The sequence below is a fragment of the Desmodus rotundus genome, chromosome 6 (assembly GCF_022682495.2).
Source record: "Desmodus rotundus isolate HL8 chromosome 6, HLdesRot8A.1, whole genome shotgun sequence".
In the NCBI taxonomy this organism is placed as follows: domain Eukaryota; kingdom Metazoa; phylum Chordata; class Mammalia; order Chiroptera; family Phyllostomidae; genus Desmodus; species Desmodus rotundus.
The window spans coordinates 68525378-68545875 of NC_071392.1; the positions used below are offsets into that span (position 1 = coordinate 68525378).

The 20498-nt window shown below is 38.7% G+C and overlaps 1 protein-coding gene across 6 annotated transcripts in view; it reads left to right on the top strand.

Annotated features, from left to right (window-relative positions):
* The window catches only part of CPED1 (cadherin like and PC-esterase domain containing 1), a 287821-nt gene that overhangs the window by 248896 nt on the left and 18427 nt on the right, over positions 1-20498 (top strand). For 2 of the 6 annotated variants that reach the window (XM_053926522.2, XM_053926524.2), the window contains 5 exons: positions 4728-4829; positions 13633-13853; positions 14107-14208; positions 14585-14672; positions 18656-18802. In XM_053926522.2, the coding sequence (XP_053782497.1) occupies positions 4728-4829; positions 13633-13853; positions 14107-14208; positions 14585-14672; positions 18656-18802 (660 nt within the window). Of the gene's footprint in view, positions 1-4727; positions 4830-7505; positions 9048-13632; positions 13854-14106; positions 14209-14584; positions 14673-18655; positions 18803-20498 lie in introns of those variants that run through there. The other 4 variants (XM_053926523.2, XM_053926525.2, XM_053926526.2 and 1 more) reach the window with 3 other exon arrangements.

A 20498-nucleotide genomic window follows, 5' to 3' on the forward strand; every position in this document is an offset into this window, starting at 1 on the left:
GACACTGTACTGAATGCATGCTAGTTTTTTAGATTAGGCTGATGCTCATAGTTTCTCCTAGCAAAGAATTTCAGAAGAATGATGGGGGTGGGGGGTGGGGCACAGGTGGATGTCTTTCTTCTTCATGGTGATTGCAATGTAAACACCCCTATTTTCGTGATTGAGGCTATCTCTAAAAATGAAGTAGCAGTATTAGTTACTTTTTAAAAAGGAAGGGAAGAAAAGCATTTAGAAATGTATTAACTGCCAGTTAATATTATTACTAGCTGCCAGTTAATGTTGTTATTACCTGAGCTTTGGTTCTGTACAGGAACTATGCTGCCCTCTTACACCTTACGTCCAACCAGACTGTTAGCTTCATGAGGGCAGGAAATATGTGTGTGAATCACTGCTGTAATCTCACTATTAGCACAATTTTTGATAGATAATAGTTGCTTATGAAATATTTGAGTAAACAGAGAAGTTAATGTCTTCTTTATTTCTAATAGTTCTGTGAGGTAGGTATTATATCTATTCTTTTCCACCTAAGAAAATTAAAGCTCAGAGAGATTGGGTAATTCATCCATGATTACACATGTCTGTGATTGGCTACTATGCAGGCATTTTTAACCACCAACTTGGACAACCCAACCTTTATAGCTTAGAAATGCAGGACTGGAAGCAATGAAAGTAGTTGTTGCCATAACAATCAGACTTCTCTAAACCCTTCAGAATACCATTCCAACCTCAGAATTTACAGGGTTCAGGAAAATTCCAAGCTGAAACAATCTGTTAACACAAAAGGCAGTAGATGTTAATTTAAGTTCATCACTGAATTCCATGGCTTTGGCCATGACATACATTTCTTTCTCAGACTCATTTTCTTCATCTGTAAGATAATAAGTCTACATGGTCTAATCCTAGACTGTACATTAATCCACTTTGTAGAAAGCTAAACACTTTCTTTACTGTCTATCTGAAGATACCATAGACTGGGTAGCTTAAAGAGATATTTATTTCTCACATTTCTGGAGGCTGAGAAGTCCAAGATCTGGGTGCCTTTTTCCCGTGTCCTCACAAGGCAGAGACAGAGAGCTCCGATCTCCTCCTCTTCCTGCAAGAATTAGCCTCCGTCCTTGTGACCTCGTCTACACCTACTTACCTCCTAAAGTCTCCACCTCTAAACACCGTCACATGGTGGTTAGGGTTACAGCATATGCATTTTGGGGGGACACAAACACAAAGCCCCTAATATTGTCTTTGCTAATTTCAGGCTAATTATTAGCAACTCTTCAAAGTAATGGTAAGACAAAGGGAAGATCACTTTTTCCTACCTGTTAGAGTCAAAAAATAAAGGCCTATGTTCAGAATTGGTGATCCTGGCAGAGGCTGGCTAGCTGACTTCTCAGCAGAAAGGATTTCTCTTCGTGGTCTTCCTGGTACAGAGCTGTCCTTCAGGCCTGCACACTCTGAAACTCAAACTCACCAGCACACTGGCTGGGCCCCTACAGAGACTGTTTTGTTTACCAGGATGCTAATTCATTCTGTACACAACAGGGAGACACTGCACATTTTAAGCAGAAGAGCTGCAAAACCAGAATCATAAAGCTCATCCCACAGGAGTATGGAGACTGCCTGGGGGAAGGAGGAAATGGGTGCTGGGGAGTGCAGGCTGTTTAATGGAAAAATTCAGTCATGCAACACTGAGGATGCAAAAAAAGTATAGAATGTGTATAGAATAACCCCATCGATGGAAAAACTAATGCACACATGCTCACACACACAGAATATTTCTGGAAGTAGCAAACAGCTCAGAGTGATTACATAAGTGGAAAGGGGTGGAAGAGGGGTGAGGTGGTGACAGGACTGGCTACAAGTTTTTCGAGGCTCAGTGCAAAATGAAAAAGCAGGACCCTGCGTTCAAAATTATTAAGAATTTCAAGAAGTCAACAGCAGCACGATGAACCAAGCACAGGACCCATGAAACTGCCCAGGCCACATGTCCATGGAGCCAGATCTGCAGTAAAGCAGGGTTGGTCAAAGGTGGAGAGATCGGTTTAACCATCCGTATTACTTTCATTTTACACTGTGTGAGCATTTTGTAAATCTAAAACTCTATGTTTGAAAATATTGTATACCTCAGAACTAGGGCAGAGCAGTGGGAGTGCAAAGGAGGAAGAGCCTGAGAAAGATCATTTATATTTAGCATCACAAGACCTTGTAATATACGGGCAGGTGCATACGCTCATACACCACACAGGCAGAGATAATTGTGCAAACACTTACAATTATACCTATGAAGTGCTTATTCTTTAAAAAAAACTCCATTTATGAATAGAAGTAGGTTATAAAAGGTTTTCCCAGTACTTCTAGATTTCACTTTCCATGACAGTAATATAAATATGCAAAATGATCCTGGAACTCTTACCTTTCAGCACTGGGACAACTAAGTTTTCGTCCTACTCAGAATTGTCTAAAACATCATTCTATTTCAAAGACAAATAAATGTGAAAGCATAACAATTACAAAAATAGAAAAACAAGTAACAAATATTTTAGATTTAAGCATATTTTATACTGATTTTGAGGGGGCAGGGGACTCTTTCAACTACGTCAAACATTCAAGAAAAGAAACATAATCTTTAAGCAACATTCTACAGAAAATTGTGTGAGGACGGCAGGGCCATAGAGCAGTAACATCCTCATATTGCTACAGTTCTTATCCCATCAGATAAAGTGATTTTTAATTTAGTAAATCCATTAAAGCAACTCTACTGTGCCATATCAGAATTTCTGCAATATCAGTTGTGCCTAACATATTACCACAGAGGAGAATCCAGACGATCACTTAACAGGGTTAAGTTCAGAATAATATTTGTAAGTTCTGTGATGTCATGTTGCTCATTCATTGAACTTGTGTGGAGCGAAGCATGTGTTCTAAGTGCACACATCATATCCTTGTAAGGTGCTGAGTTTCTAAGAGAAGACAAATGCAAGAAGTGTGATCATTACCACAGCCTGGCAATTGCAGACGAGGGAGAAGCATAGAGGCTGGCGCCTGACTCAGGCTCACAGGTTCTGGAAAAGATGCTGAAGTGATAGTTACAGAAAATCTACCAATCACATTATTTTGAAATAGTTTAATTAAACTAAAAACAAAACTGGAATCTTTATTTTCCCCCCCAAAGAATCTGCTGTAAGAGTGCTATCACTCAAGCCTAGTGCTTTCTTTTTTATTTAAAGGAACATTATTCCACTCTTTAAAATTTTAGAGAGAGGGGAAGAGAGGGAGAGAAACATCAGTGTGTGGTTGCTTCTCATGTGCACCCAACTGGGGACCTGGCCCACAATCCGGGGTGCCCTGACAGGGAATCGAACCGATGATCCTTTGGTTCACAGGCCAACGCTCAATCCACTGAGCCACACCAGCCAGGGGGCCTACTGCTTTCTTTGGTTCCTCTCTTACTAGAGGGAACAGAAGGAGCAGGGACTAGATGATGGGCAGGAATCAAGCAGTTGAGGAGTGTACTAGAGATGATCCCAAGTTTCTCATTGTTTTGGTAAACTCTAATTTATGCATCTTGGATTATGTAAAAGTGGGGACATACTTAAACATGCATATTCTAATGGTGTATTTTCCTCACTAACATGAAGACTTTCAACTAATATGTGAATCTCAGATTTTTACAACAAGAATCCAGAAGTTTCACTGTTACCAGGAATACATAGTGCAAATATATCATGCTACAAAAAAACCCAGAACTTTATTTTATGTTCTAATCAAGGCAAGCTTCAGCTTTTGGGGATACATTGAACTGAGTTTTCTGTCTCCAAAGAGTCAGATTAAAAAGCAACAGGATTTGACTGGGCAGGTGAGAATTATTAGAAATTACTACTTGAAAATTCAGATAGTTTTATGCTTTCTTTAGAATTTCCAAGTAGTCATTTTTTTCCATTGAATTTCCTTATGTTCTTATTTTGACCTTTTTCAACTTTTTATTACTGTTTTACATTGATGAATGCAAGAATATACTTGGAAATATTGGGTTGACCAAAAGGTCTATATGGTTTTTTCTGTAAAATAAAAAGATACATTTTTCATTTTTACCAATAACGTTATTGATTTGGGTATTTTGAGTATATCAGCTATCTCTCACGTGGTACAATGTTGATCATTCTCAATTAATGTCTCGATTTGATCACTATCAGCTTTAATTGGTCTACCAGACCATGGAGGATCATCCAGCAAGAAATCTCAAGCACAAAAATTTGCAAACTACTTTTGACATGTTTGATCAGTCACAGCACCTTCTCCATACACTGAACAAATCTTTTCTTACCCTTCAGTTGCATTTTTCCCTTTCTTGAAATAACAAAGCACAATATGCCCAAAATGTTGCATATTTGCTTCCATCTTCAGTATTAAAATGGTAAGCAAAAATTCATCAATTTTCATGTTTTTTTTAAATGCACACTGATATGACAGCTGTCACAATACCACCTAACCAAATTGTTTCTGATGAAGTTAAAGACAATTGAGCACTGCTAAAGACACCTTACGGAAAAACAAACAAACAGACTTTTTGGCCAACCTATCAATGCCCAACCTGTGGGAGAAGAACAAGACACACATCAGTTGAGATTTTAAAAAAGTGTTCAAGTCTCTGGTAACTTTGACCAGGAACTGCAGTGGTACATGAGCAGGACCGTACTTTCTGTGCTTCTGTCACTTGTCTTCATTTCAACAAGGTGACCAGGGGATTGGTCTTTGGAGGGAAGAAGGAACAAAGTTTCTCCTGGACGCATTTGTATCCTGTTTCCATGGCATACTTGTTTGTGTACAGAGGGCAGGTAAATGTGAGACTCCTTTTAAACTCTACATTTATCCAAATGTGAGTTATTTTTATTTTTAGGTTTTTGCGTATATGCATAGGTTTTGTGATGTGTAATCATGTTGAATCAAAGCAAAATTAATTGCAAAATACAAGCTATGTTTTCAATTATACTCTCACACATCTCTCTACGTAAATACAAACCTTTTACTTAAAAAACTCTGAATGGAGCATTTATGAAATTTATCAGAGCATAACTTTGTAATCACAGTGCAAAATATGTAGGAAATAATTTACAAACATGATCATCACATTTGCAGCTGAAAAAACTCAGGAGCCTTATCAAACTGAACTTAAAAAGCCCTTATTTTGTTTGTCAGCTGAAAACATAGGTCAGAATTCAAACCATTAGTTAAGTATCTGAGAGAAGAGTACAAGTAAGAAAGGGAAATGTAAAAAGGCAGTATTTGTTAAAAGTACTTAAATTCAGCTGTTAAAACAGGAAATGTAACTTGAATTTTAAAGTAATGTTCGCAAGTTAAGTAGTGTCTTGGACTTAAAGGTGTTTAAATTTTTGAAGTGTGGCTAATTTACAATGATATGTTCTGACTAATATGTAAATTCCATTATAGTTACAAAACTCATTCATTGTTGCTTGTAAGTTTCAATAGAAAGGGGGAGTACAACAGGAAGGGAGGGCCCCTCTCTCTCACCAGCGAAGGATGACCTGTACTCAATGCCCACAATCCAAATGGCATGGCAATGGAGACAAGTAACTTTGTTCCCAGCAGCTAGAAGATGTCTAGGTGATCTTGTTTAGTTGTTTGTTTCCCTTTTTTTTTTTTTTGCCAGATTTGATGTGTTTGAAAGTGATTCACCTAAATGTCAATTTGCATTTGTTCTTGACCCCAAAGAACAATTTGGTCGGTCATCTATAGCCAATTTAATCAAAATGCATCATTAGAAAACATTCCTTGTAATCATATTACATTCCACAGCGTGATGCTTTGTTGAGCTAGATTTTCACCATGCACCAAATATACTTAGCCATCTAATCGGTTTCAACTTCATATAGAGCTGAATTGTCTCTTGCCTCAGTTAGAAATGGGTATTTTTCTCATAAGAACAACGGTGTTCAATCATGAGCCTACCAGAATCATTCACTGTGAGCTTTTTAAATATATGGACTATATTTGGCCCTGGATTAGAGTTAGTGAATTAAATGCCTATATACCTCACTTTCATCCCCTTTATTTCAAGCTGTGAGAGCTCTCCAACAAGTAGGTACTGCCCATATTAATGGACAAGCAGCTCCTATTACAGTCCTATGCAATTTCCCCTCCTGGAAGGTTCCAGTGAATTCCAGGGCTGAGCCCTGTTGGAATGTAATGCACTTTATTGGATCTGAAAAAATATCCCCACTTCTGTGAATGTTGAAGATAGAACCTATGCAGGAGAAAATGGAGGAAGAAGGAAATGACTTTTTAAGGGTGTTTTTCCCTCTCTGTTGATTCTACATATACTTAATTCTTTCCCAGCCTCAACAGATCAAAAGAATCTAAAAAGCTAACAAGCTTCAGGCAATTTACTGCCTTTATTGACTCAGCCCAGATAGTCACCAATAATTTTCTTTTCATTTCTTTATAACTTAATTTGCTAAGTTACCTCTGGTGACTCTGGAAAAAAGCAGGTAATGGAATAAAATATTTATATCATCATTTTTAGTTTCCTTCATTCATGATGAAATAGAATGGAATAAAAACACTTTATTGTGTATTTACATTAAAAAATCCCCAAATCTTGGTTATATTTCCACTAATAAATGATATTTCTTGCTATTATTTGTCCCAGGGCCCCTATTTCTCTACAAATAGAAGTTCTTTTATGCATCATGTGGATTATAAATTAGCCTTTCATATACTTCACACTTTTGCTAATTTGCAGGTGGAAAGTCTGATTTTAGAGTTTAGTTTTTCTTCAGGAAAACTTAGCACGTAGGAGAATGTGGTAAAGACTAGCTAAGTATTCATCAAACTCATTTTCTCTTCTTCCCGGCACATAGCTTGACTACACTTCTCAGTCTCCCACGCAATCTGTTGTGTGGGAGGCCACGTGACTGGGTGCTAACAAATGGTGTGTGGGCAGCAGTGGTGAGCCCCGCCCCCAGGCTGGGCCCATGGGAAACCGGGCAGCTCTTTGTTCCTTCCCCCAATGGGATACCAATGCCTGAGGTGTTCTTGGAAACTATAATTGAAGAAGACACAGGCCAATCATCCTCAGATTCTGAATGAACTCCCTGCCCCCACCCCACACAGACACCTGCCTAGGACCACCTGGACTGTTTTCCTAGGGAAAAATAAACCTGAATTTTGTTTAAGCCATTGTACCTTTAGGGGCTCAACTTGTTATACCACTTAATACATCCCATTGAATATAAGAACTATAACTGAGAAATTGGAAATGAAAATAAAGATAATTAAACAATTTTATGTTTTTAAATAAGACTATTTGAAAATAAGCTTCAAGTTTTACTAGATCCTGGGAACATGATGTACTTCTAGGTCCTGTGGTTCATGAAGGGGTGTGAAAAAAGCAGAGAAACTACCCGCCTTTACATACTTTTTGATACACACTGCATGATGAGTCTCAGGCATAGAACAGATACAAACCTTTCCTAAACACATCCCGTCTCCAGCAGATGAGCTGAGATCCAGGCTCTCCTGACACACCCCGACACAGATGTTTCTGCTCCCCTCCAGAGCCACCTTGATGGAGACAGCCTCCCCTTAGAGCACTGCAGAACCGAAAAAGAGATGCTGCACGGAAAAACGCAATTCAATCTTTGGAATAAAGTTGCTCTTGGCGTTCCAAATGTGATTAACATTATTCCTGTGATCAGTTTATTGAACCAAGGCCTGTTCTACATAAGTAGAAATAAAGTTTATTTAAGCTCATTAGTACTCAATTTTTATATGAATTTTCAAAATGCTTTTTCAACAAAACAGATTTATTGTTATTGATACTGCTGTTGTTGCTTTTTTATTATTGACATAAAAAACCAAAATATGTTCATTTTAGAAAATACAAATGAACAAAAAGAATAAACTGTCATCTTCTTAACATCATGGCAGTCTTAGTCAGGTATCTTATACAGCAGCTCAAATTCCAAGCGTGAGCAAGCCTTCGAGCAAGGCAGGAGCTACACTGCCTTCAGGCTCAGAAGTCACACAGCATCACTTGTAGCATGTTCTGATCATTGAAGCAGTCGCAGTCCACTGGGGTTCAAGGAGAGGGGATGTAGAACCTACCTTTCAGTGGCAGAAGTGTCAAATAATTTTGGGACCATGCTTTAAAAACCACCGCAGTTTTATTTGTTGGTATCTTGGTTGCAAGGAACAGAAGACTGAAGTAGAATGGGATGAAATAATGACATTTGTTCTGCAGCATAACCAGAGGTAGAGATGTCCCAGGCTAGTCCATTACTCAGTTGTTCAGAGCCTCTGTGCTTTCCATCTTTCCATTCTCCTGCCCTCAGCCTGTCAGCAGTATTTAGTCTCACCGGCACACTGAGCTGCAGCAGCTCCAGTGTCCCATGGAACTGGATCTCACATCCGGTGAAGAAGACGGACATTGACTAAGGATGATCTGTTTTTCTTAAGAAGGCAAACCTTTCCTTGAAGTCCCCAGAAATCTTCTCCTCACAGCTCATTAGCCAAGACCAGACCATGTTATTCCTCCCTTGGCAAAACCTATGGCAAAACATGCTTGGTACTTTTATTTTCTAAGGTGAAAGTGAGCGCTACAGAAAGGAAAGAGGGATGTAAAATCATTGTTAGTAGGTCAGTCCTTTCCCACTTCCTCTCATGGTCCAGGTATAAAGGCTGATTACATTTACATGGCACAGTAAGGGGTATTAGAGGTTGGCTTGGAGGGTATCTGTATGGGGTTTGGTTAAAAATATTTTCTTTATATAATTATAAGAAAATATTTAAATAGAAAGATGTTAAAAATTGAATTTGTAAAAACTTCAAAATAAAATCTTTCAAATGTTTTTTTTTTAATAAACTGTTATGATGTCACCACTTTAATCAAATTAAATTTCCAGGACCTACTTTTCTGTACACCCACATATTTTACTTTTACAAAAATGCAGTCATTATTTCTATTCTGATTGTAATCAGCTTTTGATAAAAGCTACTGTGAAATCTTCCCCATCACAATATATCCATGTTCCAATATCACTGTTAACAGAAAAAATAATTCAAGTGTAAGATTATATGTTAATATAATCAATCTAATAAATGTTGATGCTATTCTGATTTATTTTTCTTTTCTTTTTTTTTAATCCTTACCTGAGGACATACTTAGAGTGGAAGAGAGGGAGAGAGAGAGTGAGAGAATCATTGATGTGTGAGAAAGATTGACCCGTTGCCTCCCTCACACTCCCCAGCAGGGAGGGCACCCCAACCCAGGCACGAGCACTGACCAGAATTGGATTGTGACCTTTAGGCTTATGGGACAACATTCAACCAACTGAGCCACACTGGCCAGAGCTGATTTATTTTTCTTCTAAAATATATTTTAATAGACATTCTTAATTGTTTTACCAAATTAAAATTTCTTAAAAACTGTCAATTTATATAGACAACAGGAAAGTTTTTATTCATCTATTTGACAAATGAGAAGCACGTTTTTTGCCAGGCCTTATTCTGGACATGGGATTCAACAATTTAAACAAACAAACAGAAGACAAAAACTCTCCCTCCTTCAGCTTACACAGCAGTATATGAGAGGATCCATTTCCCTGAACTAATAATATCACAGGGACTTGTAAACTTATGGCTATTTTGATGGGGGAAACTAGTTATTTTAATGTTTTATTGCAAACATAGATTACTTTTATAATTGCTTGCTGATTATTTGTATTTCATGATCCCATATCCTTTCTTTGATTGCATATGCTAACAAATACCTGTGCATGCTAACATAAGGCAATAATTTTCACCAGAAAGGAGAATTATTTAAAAACTGTATGGATAGTTATGAATATTTGTTATACTAAGTTAGACCTTTTAAAATAGAAGTTGACCTACAAATTTCCTTTTAAATAATTAATCAAATTGAATGTTCTAAAAGATATAAAGATTGAATATGAATCATGTGACTGAAAAGAACCTCTCTAATTCCTGATATTTTTTTAATTGTGTGTGTGCACTTAAAAGAGCTGATGTTTTGAAGTTAGGACATTATTTAGTTCAGAATGCCAATTAACCTCTTACAAAAACTGTGTCACCTACAAAACGAGGAATGTCAAATTCATGACCACAGCCCTGACCGATGTAGCTCAGTTGGAGCATCGTCCTGTACCAGCTGGAGGGTTACAAGTTTCGATTTCCCCATCAGAGCACATACCTAGGGTTAGGCTTCAATCCCCAGTCCAGGTGCATTGAGAGGCAGCCAGTCAATGTTTCTGTCTGACATCTATGTTTCTCTCTCTCCCTTGCTCTCTTCCTTCCTCTTTCTCCAAAGCAATGAAAAAATGTCTTCAAATGAGAATTAAAAAAATCACAACTACATTTTCATTTTAGTTATATTTTATCATTTCCACCTTTCATGGATAGAATGGCACTTGGATCAAATAATTCTCTAGAAAGCTGTCTTCTAAGAGTTGTGTCTACTAAACTTGAAAAATACTTTCTAGGTATTTGCAGTATAGAAGAACTGGTTTTGCAAAGGTGATGATACTTCTCCCATGCAGGTAGCTCTTGTTATTCACTAATCAGCAATGGAGGCTCAACAGACTGTTCTGAGTGTTGGTTTGCTCAGGGTGATGATCTCTCTTCCAGAGCATCAGTTTCCCCATTAACCTTACAAGTCCTGCTGGGGGTCTGTAGTGGGGTTGGTAGGGCAAGAAAGAGACTGCTGTGATTTAGACATTCCCTGCCTACTCTGACATGTCCCTCAAATGAGCTAATGAATTTGAAGTGCCCAGCAATGCACGGCAAGGCACACTGGCAGTGCTCAAAAACACTGCTTGCCTTTCCTATGTCCTGATGCTAGTTCCCGTTCACAGTGTGCTTATTGAGTGCCAGGAATACGATAAACATTTCAAATCTCATTGGAGTCCTCTAAGGTGGTGCTATTATTATTCCCATGTTACACATAAGAGAGTGAACTCTTGCAGAGGTCACATAATTTGCCTCAGATGATCCAGTTAATAAGTAACAGTACCTAGAATTCTGAAACATGACTCTTTTACCTCTGAAATGCTTTGCTGGATGCATCTTCAGATAACCCACAGAAAAAACTAGAAATCTAGATTTTTTTCTCTCTCAGTAACATGCAGCTACTTTGATTTTTTAAAAACTTCTAAATATCACTCTGTAGCCCACAGTACAGACACCCGGTGATCTTACTGGCTGCCTGGAAATGCCTTGGGAGAGATTGCATCTTGATACTAAAATGAAAAGGACCTGTAAGGAAAACCTCGGGTGCCAATTTAGTTTAAAAGTTGGTTCTTGATGGCCCATTATGTGTATTATGAGCTGAATTATATTCCTTCCCAACCAAATTCATATGCTGAAACCCAAGCTCCCAGTACCTTAGATTGTGACTTGATTTGTAGAGGGGCCTTTAGAAAGGTCAGTAGGGTAAAATAAGGTTGTATGGATTAGCCCTAATCCTATGTGGCTGGTGTCCTTATGAGACAAGATTAAGACACAGACATGCACGGAAGAGAGACCAAGTGAAGACACAGGAAGATGACCTTCTGAAGAGAGGTCCTCAGAAGAAACCAATCATGCAAATACCTTGACCTTGGATTACTAGCTTCCAGAATCATTAGAAAAAAAATTTCTGTTTAAGCCACCCAATCTGTGGTACATTTTTATGGAAGCCCAGCAGACTAATACAAAAGGAGTTGAATACTTACTAGTAACTGAAATTAAGAGCTTCCCTGATTATTCAAAGTTCCGTTCTAAAATTCAGAAATGTCAGCCAAAAAAACAAAGAGAAATAGTTATAGGTCAAGTCCAGTAAGAAGAATTTCAAGTGATTTTACAAATTATTTTTTGTACAGAATTCTATTGCCTCAAATGGAAGTCAGCTGAGAGGATCAGTGACTGAGGCCTTGATACCTCATGTTGTTCAGTTGAGCTTGGTGATGCTCACGACATCCGTATATGATCTGAAGGCAAATTGCAGGGGCTTCCTGGACTTCTGCACACAACTGCTGAAACATAGTTACCACAGAAAGAGTAAACCTTTGCAGGTTCTCACTAGAATTGCTGTGGGTGGGCAAATGCAGCAGTGCCTGAGAATTACGGCAAATGACTGCTGTTAAAACCAGTAGTATGTGTATGACTACCAGAAACAGAAATATCAGCAAAGAGAGAAAAAACTGAAGAACAAAGTAAATGTTATCCAAAGACATTAAAAGGGATTGTTTCTAACAAAAGTCTCATTGACTTTCAATTCAATAAATATTTTTACAGTCCATGCATTGTACTACAGGGGAAATTAGAACTTAGACATTAACCCTGAGAGAGACTGTGATCTCGAGTACTTCTTGATGTGATATGAGAAAAAAAAGACATAGATATAAATAGCCATAATTTCATGTAGTCTTTGATAAAATCTGATAGGGAAATAAAAACTGTGGTGAAATCAGAGGACAGCGAAGGTCATTCTGGCTGGGGCATTGGACATTTGTGTCAGGTCTGGAAGCAGTGTGGCCTTTACTCCAGTGGGGTTGCAGGAGGAGAAGCTTTCCAGGCAGTTGGATCAGCACAAGAAAAACAGATGCTGTTGAATGCAAATCATGCTCAGTGAAAGAGTAGGACTCTGAGTGGAAACGTTGAGAAAATGGGGTCATTGACCCTGCACTTGGAGTTAAAGGACTTGGGTTTGAGTCTTGTATTCCCCATTTGGTAGATTTATCACTTCAGTCTCCTGAGCCTCAAATTGCTCATCTGTGAAAGAGAAATAATGACTCAAACCTCACAATTATGAATATTAAAAGTGAGTAGCCTGTGTGAGATCTCCACCTAGCAAAGCCTGATATGCAGTAAAAATTCAGCAAATGTTAGCTGAACCTAAGGAAGTTAGATTTGATTCTATAGGAAACAGGAGCCAATATGATTTTTAAGCATGAAAGTGTGATGACCAGAGCTAGACATTTGGAAATGTATCCCAGTAATACTGCTATCTCAGTAATACCACATGTAGAATGAAATGCAGGGCAGCCACTGTGCAAGAAGGAAGACCCATTAGGAGAGCAGTATTAACAATAGCACAGCTTTGAAGCCTGAAGCAGGGTTGTGCGGGGGGTGGGGGGAAGGTGGGCGATGGGTGTGAGAGAATTCCAGGGTAAATGGCACTAGGATATGTGACCTGGGACACACACAGCTGTTCAGAAAACCAGATCCTAGTCCTCTGGCTCTTTTCTCAAGTGATGGCATGGCAAGAAATAGGAAAACCTCCAAGTCTTCCTACAGCACAAAAATACTTCATGTCTATTTCAACCAATTAAACTTAAGTTGATTAGATGGGAAATTAAAGAGCATAAGGGAGATAGAAAAATTGAAGATGACATGAAGCAAAAAACTTTAAATATAAGTGTGTCAGTAGATGATGAGATTTCTAGGTATATGGAAGACAGGTTTGGGGAGAATATAATGAATGCCACTTCTAACAGTTTGAAGGGCTGTTCTTCAAAGATTTAGTCTTGTGGGTTTATGTACATTCAACAGATTATTTTTTATTATCTGCTACACCATGTAAACATCAGACTTGAAAGCAAATATTTTTTCTTTGATTTCTAGATTCTTTTCATTGGAGATTCAACCAACAGAGGGATAATGTACTATCTGATTGAAAGACTGAATGCAACCTTGCAGGAGTGGCAGAAGGTGCACGGCACTAAATCCTATCACAATGTCAACGATGGGAAGACTTCGGTCAGTTATTCCTACTACCCTCAGTTCTGGAGAAGCCCTTCACTGAGACCAACATTTGAAAAAGCACTTGAGCATCTCCTGCAAAGGTACAAAGGAACTATTATGAACAGCACAATGCCACAATGCACTGATGTTTTACGAGCAGTCATAATTGCTCACCATCTATCAAATGTGCTGAAAAGCTTAAAGCCCAAGCAATATGGCTGAAAATGAGTAGGAAATGACGAGGAGGTCCTGTGATCGGGATGCCAGATATGGTTCAATAAAATGTGAGGCGATCTCGTTAAAATGTTTACCATCTGTTTCAAGGCAGCATGTGTTTTTCTTTCTGGATTTCAGATCACGTCCCCTGGAGAATTCGGGCCAGACTGTTTTGGTTGTTGGTGGTGTTCAGTGGCTTAATTCCAATCACCTGCAAATTATTCACAAGGTTTTGAAGAGGTACATTTCTGCAACAATCATTGTCATTAGTATTTGAAGTAAAAAAATTACTCTTGATGTGACTGAATTTTATCGAGATTTTGTTTAAAGAGCAACTTGTTTAGAATTAAGTACTTAAAGTCTAGCTTAAAATATTCCAGTCACAAGATGGCTCTTCAGTATCCAAACTCACATTTACTGCAGATAGAAACATGTCCACTGACACATAAAGCTCTATCTGAACAAAAAACTAATATACATCAAATCTTTAAAATGAGAAATTAGTCTCATTGCCCAATTATCATATTCTAGGAATTCCACTTATTTTTTTATGTAAGCACAGATATCTAGAAATGTAATTGAAGTTCATGACTTTAGAATTCTAATTATTTCACAGGGAAAATTTACTCAATATCCTCGTGATCATCAAAACGTTGGGAATAGGATTTCATCTGCCTGTGGATGGAGTACATTTCTTAACACAGGTAAGGCCATTTCCTCCAGGCTCTGTGAACTTTGTGCTTCCTATCTTTGCTGGTGTCTAAAAAAGGACAAAAAGGCACCTCTTGATATTAAGCAACCTTTATAAAAATCATGCCATGACTGGTGTGGTTGAGTGGGTTGAGCACCGGCTTGCCAACCAAAAGGTCACCAGTTCCATTCCCTGTCAGGGCACATGCCTGGGTTGCCGGCCAGGTCCCCATAGGGGGCATGTGAGAGGTAACCACACATTGATGTTTCTCTCTCTCTTTCTCCCTCCCTTCTCCTCTCTCTAAAAATAAATAAAATCTTTAAAAAATCAAAGGAGATAATATACTTATGGATTATGATTTCAGATCAGTTAGAATTATTCCTGGAGATAAAGAGACTGTAACCCATACTGTGTTGTAAATGCTTTGAGTTCTTAAAAGCAGAAAGGGAGTGCCAAACTCTGAAAAAATGAGAACTGATGGTAGATGTGAGAGACTATGCTTTAAGCATCTCCTTTCCCTAGTAATGCTTCACACACCTTCAAAGTCGCATGCTGAAACCACGGATAGAATTATCAGTATTAATGTGCGCTTTGGGAAAGAGTGACTTTTTTGAAGATGATATCTGACTCTTACTTTTAAAAAATCACCTTTGAAGTAACATCATTAGTTTTTTTCTCGGGTTGGATATTCATAAATCAAAGGAGTTAGAGGCCTCTGACCAGTTCTTATAGAATATAATAAATGAGTCTCAACACTGAAGAGAAGTCTCAAAAAAGAACAGAAAGACAACACCATAGGTAAGGGAACCAGCAGCTCTTGTTCAAGCCCAGAGAGTTCTCAGCAGTTGGGTTTGTGTGTGTTTGCTCAGGGGACTGGGGGCCGGCGAGCTCAGGGAACACTGGGAATTGGAGGGACAGGAAGTGGTTCATTTAGTATGTATGGTGAGGGAGCTTTTATTTTTGTGTCAATGTTGAGTGTCCCTACCTTTCCCCAGCATAAATTACATAACCCCCCTCTCTTCTCTTGAAACTTCACCTACATGGATACCAGATCGATGATGCAAAAGCAGGAGAACTGGTAGAAAGTGGTCCAAGCACAGCCTCAATTCTAGCCCCTTGAAGTTGGGATGGGTTAAGGAATTGAGGTATCTAGGATCTGGGGTAGCTGAAAAGTTTGAGATTATTGAGGATAAGAGGATGTGCCCCTTGACAATTTTTGCTCTGGGTTGTGAGCTGAATCTCCCGTAATGTTATCTGAAGGCTACAGGTCAAGATTGAAATTATTTCTTGAGGACTCTGGTAGCTCCACTTTGCTTCTTTGATTGCAGTTCCTCACATATATTTAGGTTACTAACTCTGAATCAATCCATCTCAACAGACAGCAAACATTTCTTACTATCTACCAGATATAGTGTTAACCATTATGCCTGACCCCTGGGCTTTGATGATGTTCATCACTCTTTTCAAACTGAGGAAAGACAAAAGAATTTAACAAGAGGTGGGGGGTTCTCAGTACAATGAAAGAGACAGGGATAATAGCAGTGGGAGCAGAAAATAAATCTTAACTCCTCATATGCTCACATGGCCATTCAAGACTTGGCCTCTGCTTTCCTCTGTAGACTTATCCCTCACTTCCACTCTATGTGCACCCATATACATACACACTCACAACACCACTGAGCTTGGTCATGCTGAGCATGTTTTAGCTTCTCAAACACATCATGCTCTCGGTCACTCTCCAGGTCTCTGAAATTTTGTAGCTTACTGTCCCACCTCCTCACCTGGGTAATTTCCAAGCACCATTAAAGTGTTAGTTTAAATGCTATTTCCTCTGGGAAGACTTAATGGGCAAACTGGACTCATGGTCTATTGCTGCTATGAGCTCCTATAATATTGTCTTGTGTCCTCATGCATGTAATTCAACAGATACAGTCCATGCCTGTCTGTCTTCCCTGCTAGAATAATCTCTGTGAGAGCAAGAACCAGAGAAGGAGGGCTGCATTGCCCTAGTCCAAAACCCAATAGTCAGCACATAGTAGACTCCTAAAAAATACCTATGCCCGAATGAGTGAATGATACTTTGTATGATTTGGCTGCTCCCAGATTTCCCCTTCAGGACTGAGACATTCCTCTGGGCTGCTGGAAATGTGAACTAATGACGACTAACACCTGAATCCCAGCAGGAACTGACTTTTGCTCCAGATACCCAGCTTGCCCATGCAGGAGTTTCAAGACTCAGCCCCTTTTCCTTAATTTGGGCCATTATCTCCAAAGATCCTTCCCAGTCCTAGGACCCCTGGTGGGATCCACAAAAGCCTCTGTTGCAACCACATCGCTCTCTTACATATGTTGATTCCAAGAGCACCCTCTTGTTAGCTTCCTGCATGCAAATTTCCATCCCAAAGTCTACTTCCCAGAGAACTGACTTTTCCCCAGAAAACTTTCTCTAGAAATTGTTTACTGTAAATTTCTACATACCATTCATAATTAGATATATTAAAGTTGAGAAAATGCTTATAACTGGACAAACAAAAGCCTACAGACAACATTGAGCATCATTTTTCATGTGACAGAATGGAAAAAATTCACATCTGTCTCTTTTCCTCCATATTTCTCCTTTATGGACCTTTTCTATTTCTTATTTTATTTGGGGCAAAACACTCCTCTTTGAATGTAATGTATACATAAGTATGTGAGCACAGTGAATATAGAAAATTAGACATATTTGTACTGCTTCTTTTGCCTTGTGGTTGGGGTAACCAATGCAAGTAATTTGCATTTTGACCTGGAACATGAAAATAATTTTTGTTCTTTGGAAAAGGCAGAGAAACTACAGTTCCCTCTCTTTGTCAGTGTGGGTTTGCCAGGACACAGACAGCAAGACAAGATTAGCAGAAGGGGATTTATGAGGGAGAGGCCTGGGAAGACTGCCAGGAAGAGGAGTGGTAGGAAGACTTTCAGATCACAGCACCCAATGCACATCACTCAATCTCGCACCACGTATTTTTTGAGTTCACTACGTAGTGGGTATGCTGTGTTTTACTGTGACATATCTGATATGAAGTGTGTGGGAGAAGGATGAAGTACACAGGAAGAGCCTCAGACAGCAGGTCAGTCTGAGAAAATCTTGGCCAAGCAGATCCTGGAGCTAGAGTAGAGAAGGAGTTCCTCTTCTTGACAGTGGACCTGTACTAGAACGCCCGCCGAGTGTGATCATGGCCTTGGACATGGTTGGGGAGGGAGGGAGGAATATGATCCAGAGAAGCAGCAGCTGGAGCCGTCATTCAATTCTGCTGCTCTCTCCCCAAAGCACACTCGCCCGCTCTCCTTCCCCACCCCCATCCCAATGGCAAACTTGTCTGGGTACTGGAGCCACCTCTTGAATCCTCACTGTTCAGCTGTGCCCTCGTGCCTGGCAGAGCTATTTCCTTTTCTCTACTATCCAGAGCCTGGAATATTTGCCCATAATGAAAAACTTAGTGAATGTATACATATCTGTTTCTTCTATTGGAATGTAATGTCTTAAGAGCAGGGGCCATGATTTATTTATTCTTCTATTCCTGTCGCTTAGCACAGAGCTAAGCACAAAACAAATACTAATTAATATTCAAATGACTACCTGAATAAAAATCTAAATAAATGGACATAACATGTGTGATTTTTAAGTTCTTGTTTTTAAATTGAGAATTTTAGATGTTTCCTTTGACCTTTGTGGACAATAAAGCTACTTTTTATAGGAAGGAAAGTTCCAAATTGTACATCACTGTAGATACTTATCTGTTGCTGTTTTACATATACATAGATGTTTAACATTTATATTTTGAATTAAAAAATTAGAACACATCTTAATTTCAGAAATTTATGTGAAATTAATTCTTTATCTCAAAATAAGACCAATTGGTAAAAAAAATGCCATTTATACAGTTTCTACTTGATTTATTAAATCTTAAACAATGCTCTTAATTAAAATTCTCATTCTTCTGCTTTGCAATACAGAGTGAAGTTCAGAACTTGTGGAAAGAAAACTTGATTATTCTGGATACTGCAAAAAAATACGGCTATGAAGTAGTCGACACATTCACTATAACAATGGGGCGTTACAAAGAGTTTTTGCAGGGGAACTGTGGATGCCATTTCCATGAGGTATTTCTTCTGGCTTTCTGATTTTTGTAGCTTTTGATTTTTTAAATTGCTCATTGTATTTTTAATTGCATTGTCAGTCTTATTTTGCATTAAAAAGCTATGTCAGGAGGAGATTAAATAATATGTTCGTCATCATTCAGCCGAATAATGCAGTAATCACAATTTAAGGCTCAACAAAATGAGGTGTTTAAAAAAAAAATGTTTGTGGAGACGCTTGGAAACCAGGATCACTCATCAATTCAAGCAGGAAGATGGGAACCTGGAGAGCATTTACCTTGTCTAAAAGACGCTGAGTCTTCCCATGAGAAATTGTGTCCAAAGTGGCAGATGTCTTTAGTGGAGGAAGCTTGAAAAACCAAACTATTGATATGCTAAACTAACGAATGACCTTCCTCCTTTGGTTTAGTCAATGCACAACCAGAGGGCCTGTCTTTTGAGTAACTTTCCCCCTCAGTGGTGAAAATGATTTTATTTGTTTTTTTTCTTTTTTTAAATATATTTTATTGATTATGCTATTACAGTTGTCTCATTTCCCCCACTTTATACCTCTCCACCCTGCACACCCCTTCCCACCCACATCCTGCTCCCTCTTTAGTTGGTAGCTTTTTACATATAAGTTCTTTGGCTTCTACATTTCCTATACTGTTCTTAACCTCTTCCTCTCTATTTTCTACCTACCATTTACGCTACTTATCCCGTATACCTTCTCCTTCTTTCTCCCCCTCCCACTCCCCTGCTGATTACCCTCCATGTGATCTCCATTTCTGTGCTTCTGTTCCTGTTCCAGTTGTTTGCCTAGTTTGTTTTTGTTTTTTTAGGTTCAGTTGTTGATAGTTATAAGTTTGTTGGTATTTTACTGTTTATATTTTTTATCTTCTTTTTCTTAGATAAGTCCCTTTAACAGTTCATATAATAAGGGCTTGGTGATGATGATCTCCTTTAATTTGACTTTATCTGAGAAGCACTTTATCTGCCCTTCCATTCTAAATGAAAGCTTTGCTGGATAGAGTAATCTTGGATGTAGGTCCTTGACTTTCATGACTTGGAATACTTCTGTCCAGCCCCTTCTTGCCTGTAAGGTCTCTTTTGAGGAATCAGCTGGCAGTCTTATGGGAAGTCCTTTGTAGATAGCTGTCTCCTTTTCTCTTGCTGCTTCTAAGATTCTCTCCTTATCTTTCATCTTGGGTAATGTAATTATGAAGTGCCTTGGTGTGTTCCTCCTTGGGTCCCACTTCTTTGGGACTCTCAGCTTCCTGGACTTCCAGGAAGTCTATTTCCTTTGCCAGATTAGGGAAGTTTTCATTCATTATGTTTTCAAATAAGTTTTCCATTTCTTGCTCTTCCTCTTCTCCTTCTGGTACCCCTATAATTCGGATGTTGGAACGTTGAAAGATGTCCTGGAGGTTCCTAAGCCTCTCCTCATTTTTTTGAATTCTTGTTTCTTCATTCTTTTCTGGTTGGATGTTTCTTTCTTCCTTCTGGTCCACGCCGTTGAGTTCCAGTTTCCCTCCCATCACTATTGGTTCCCTGTATGTTTTTGTTTATTTCACTTTTCACAGTCTTCATCTTTTCCTCTATTTCGTGACCATACTCAACCAATTCTGTGAGCATCCTGATTACCAGTATTTTGAACTCTGTATCTGATGGATTGGCTATGTCTTCATTGATTAGTTGTATTTTTTCTGGAGTTTTGATC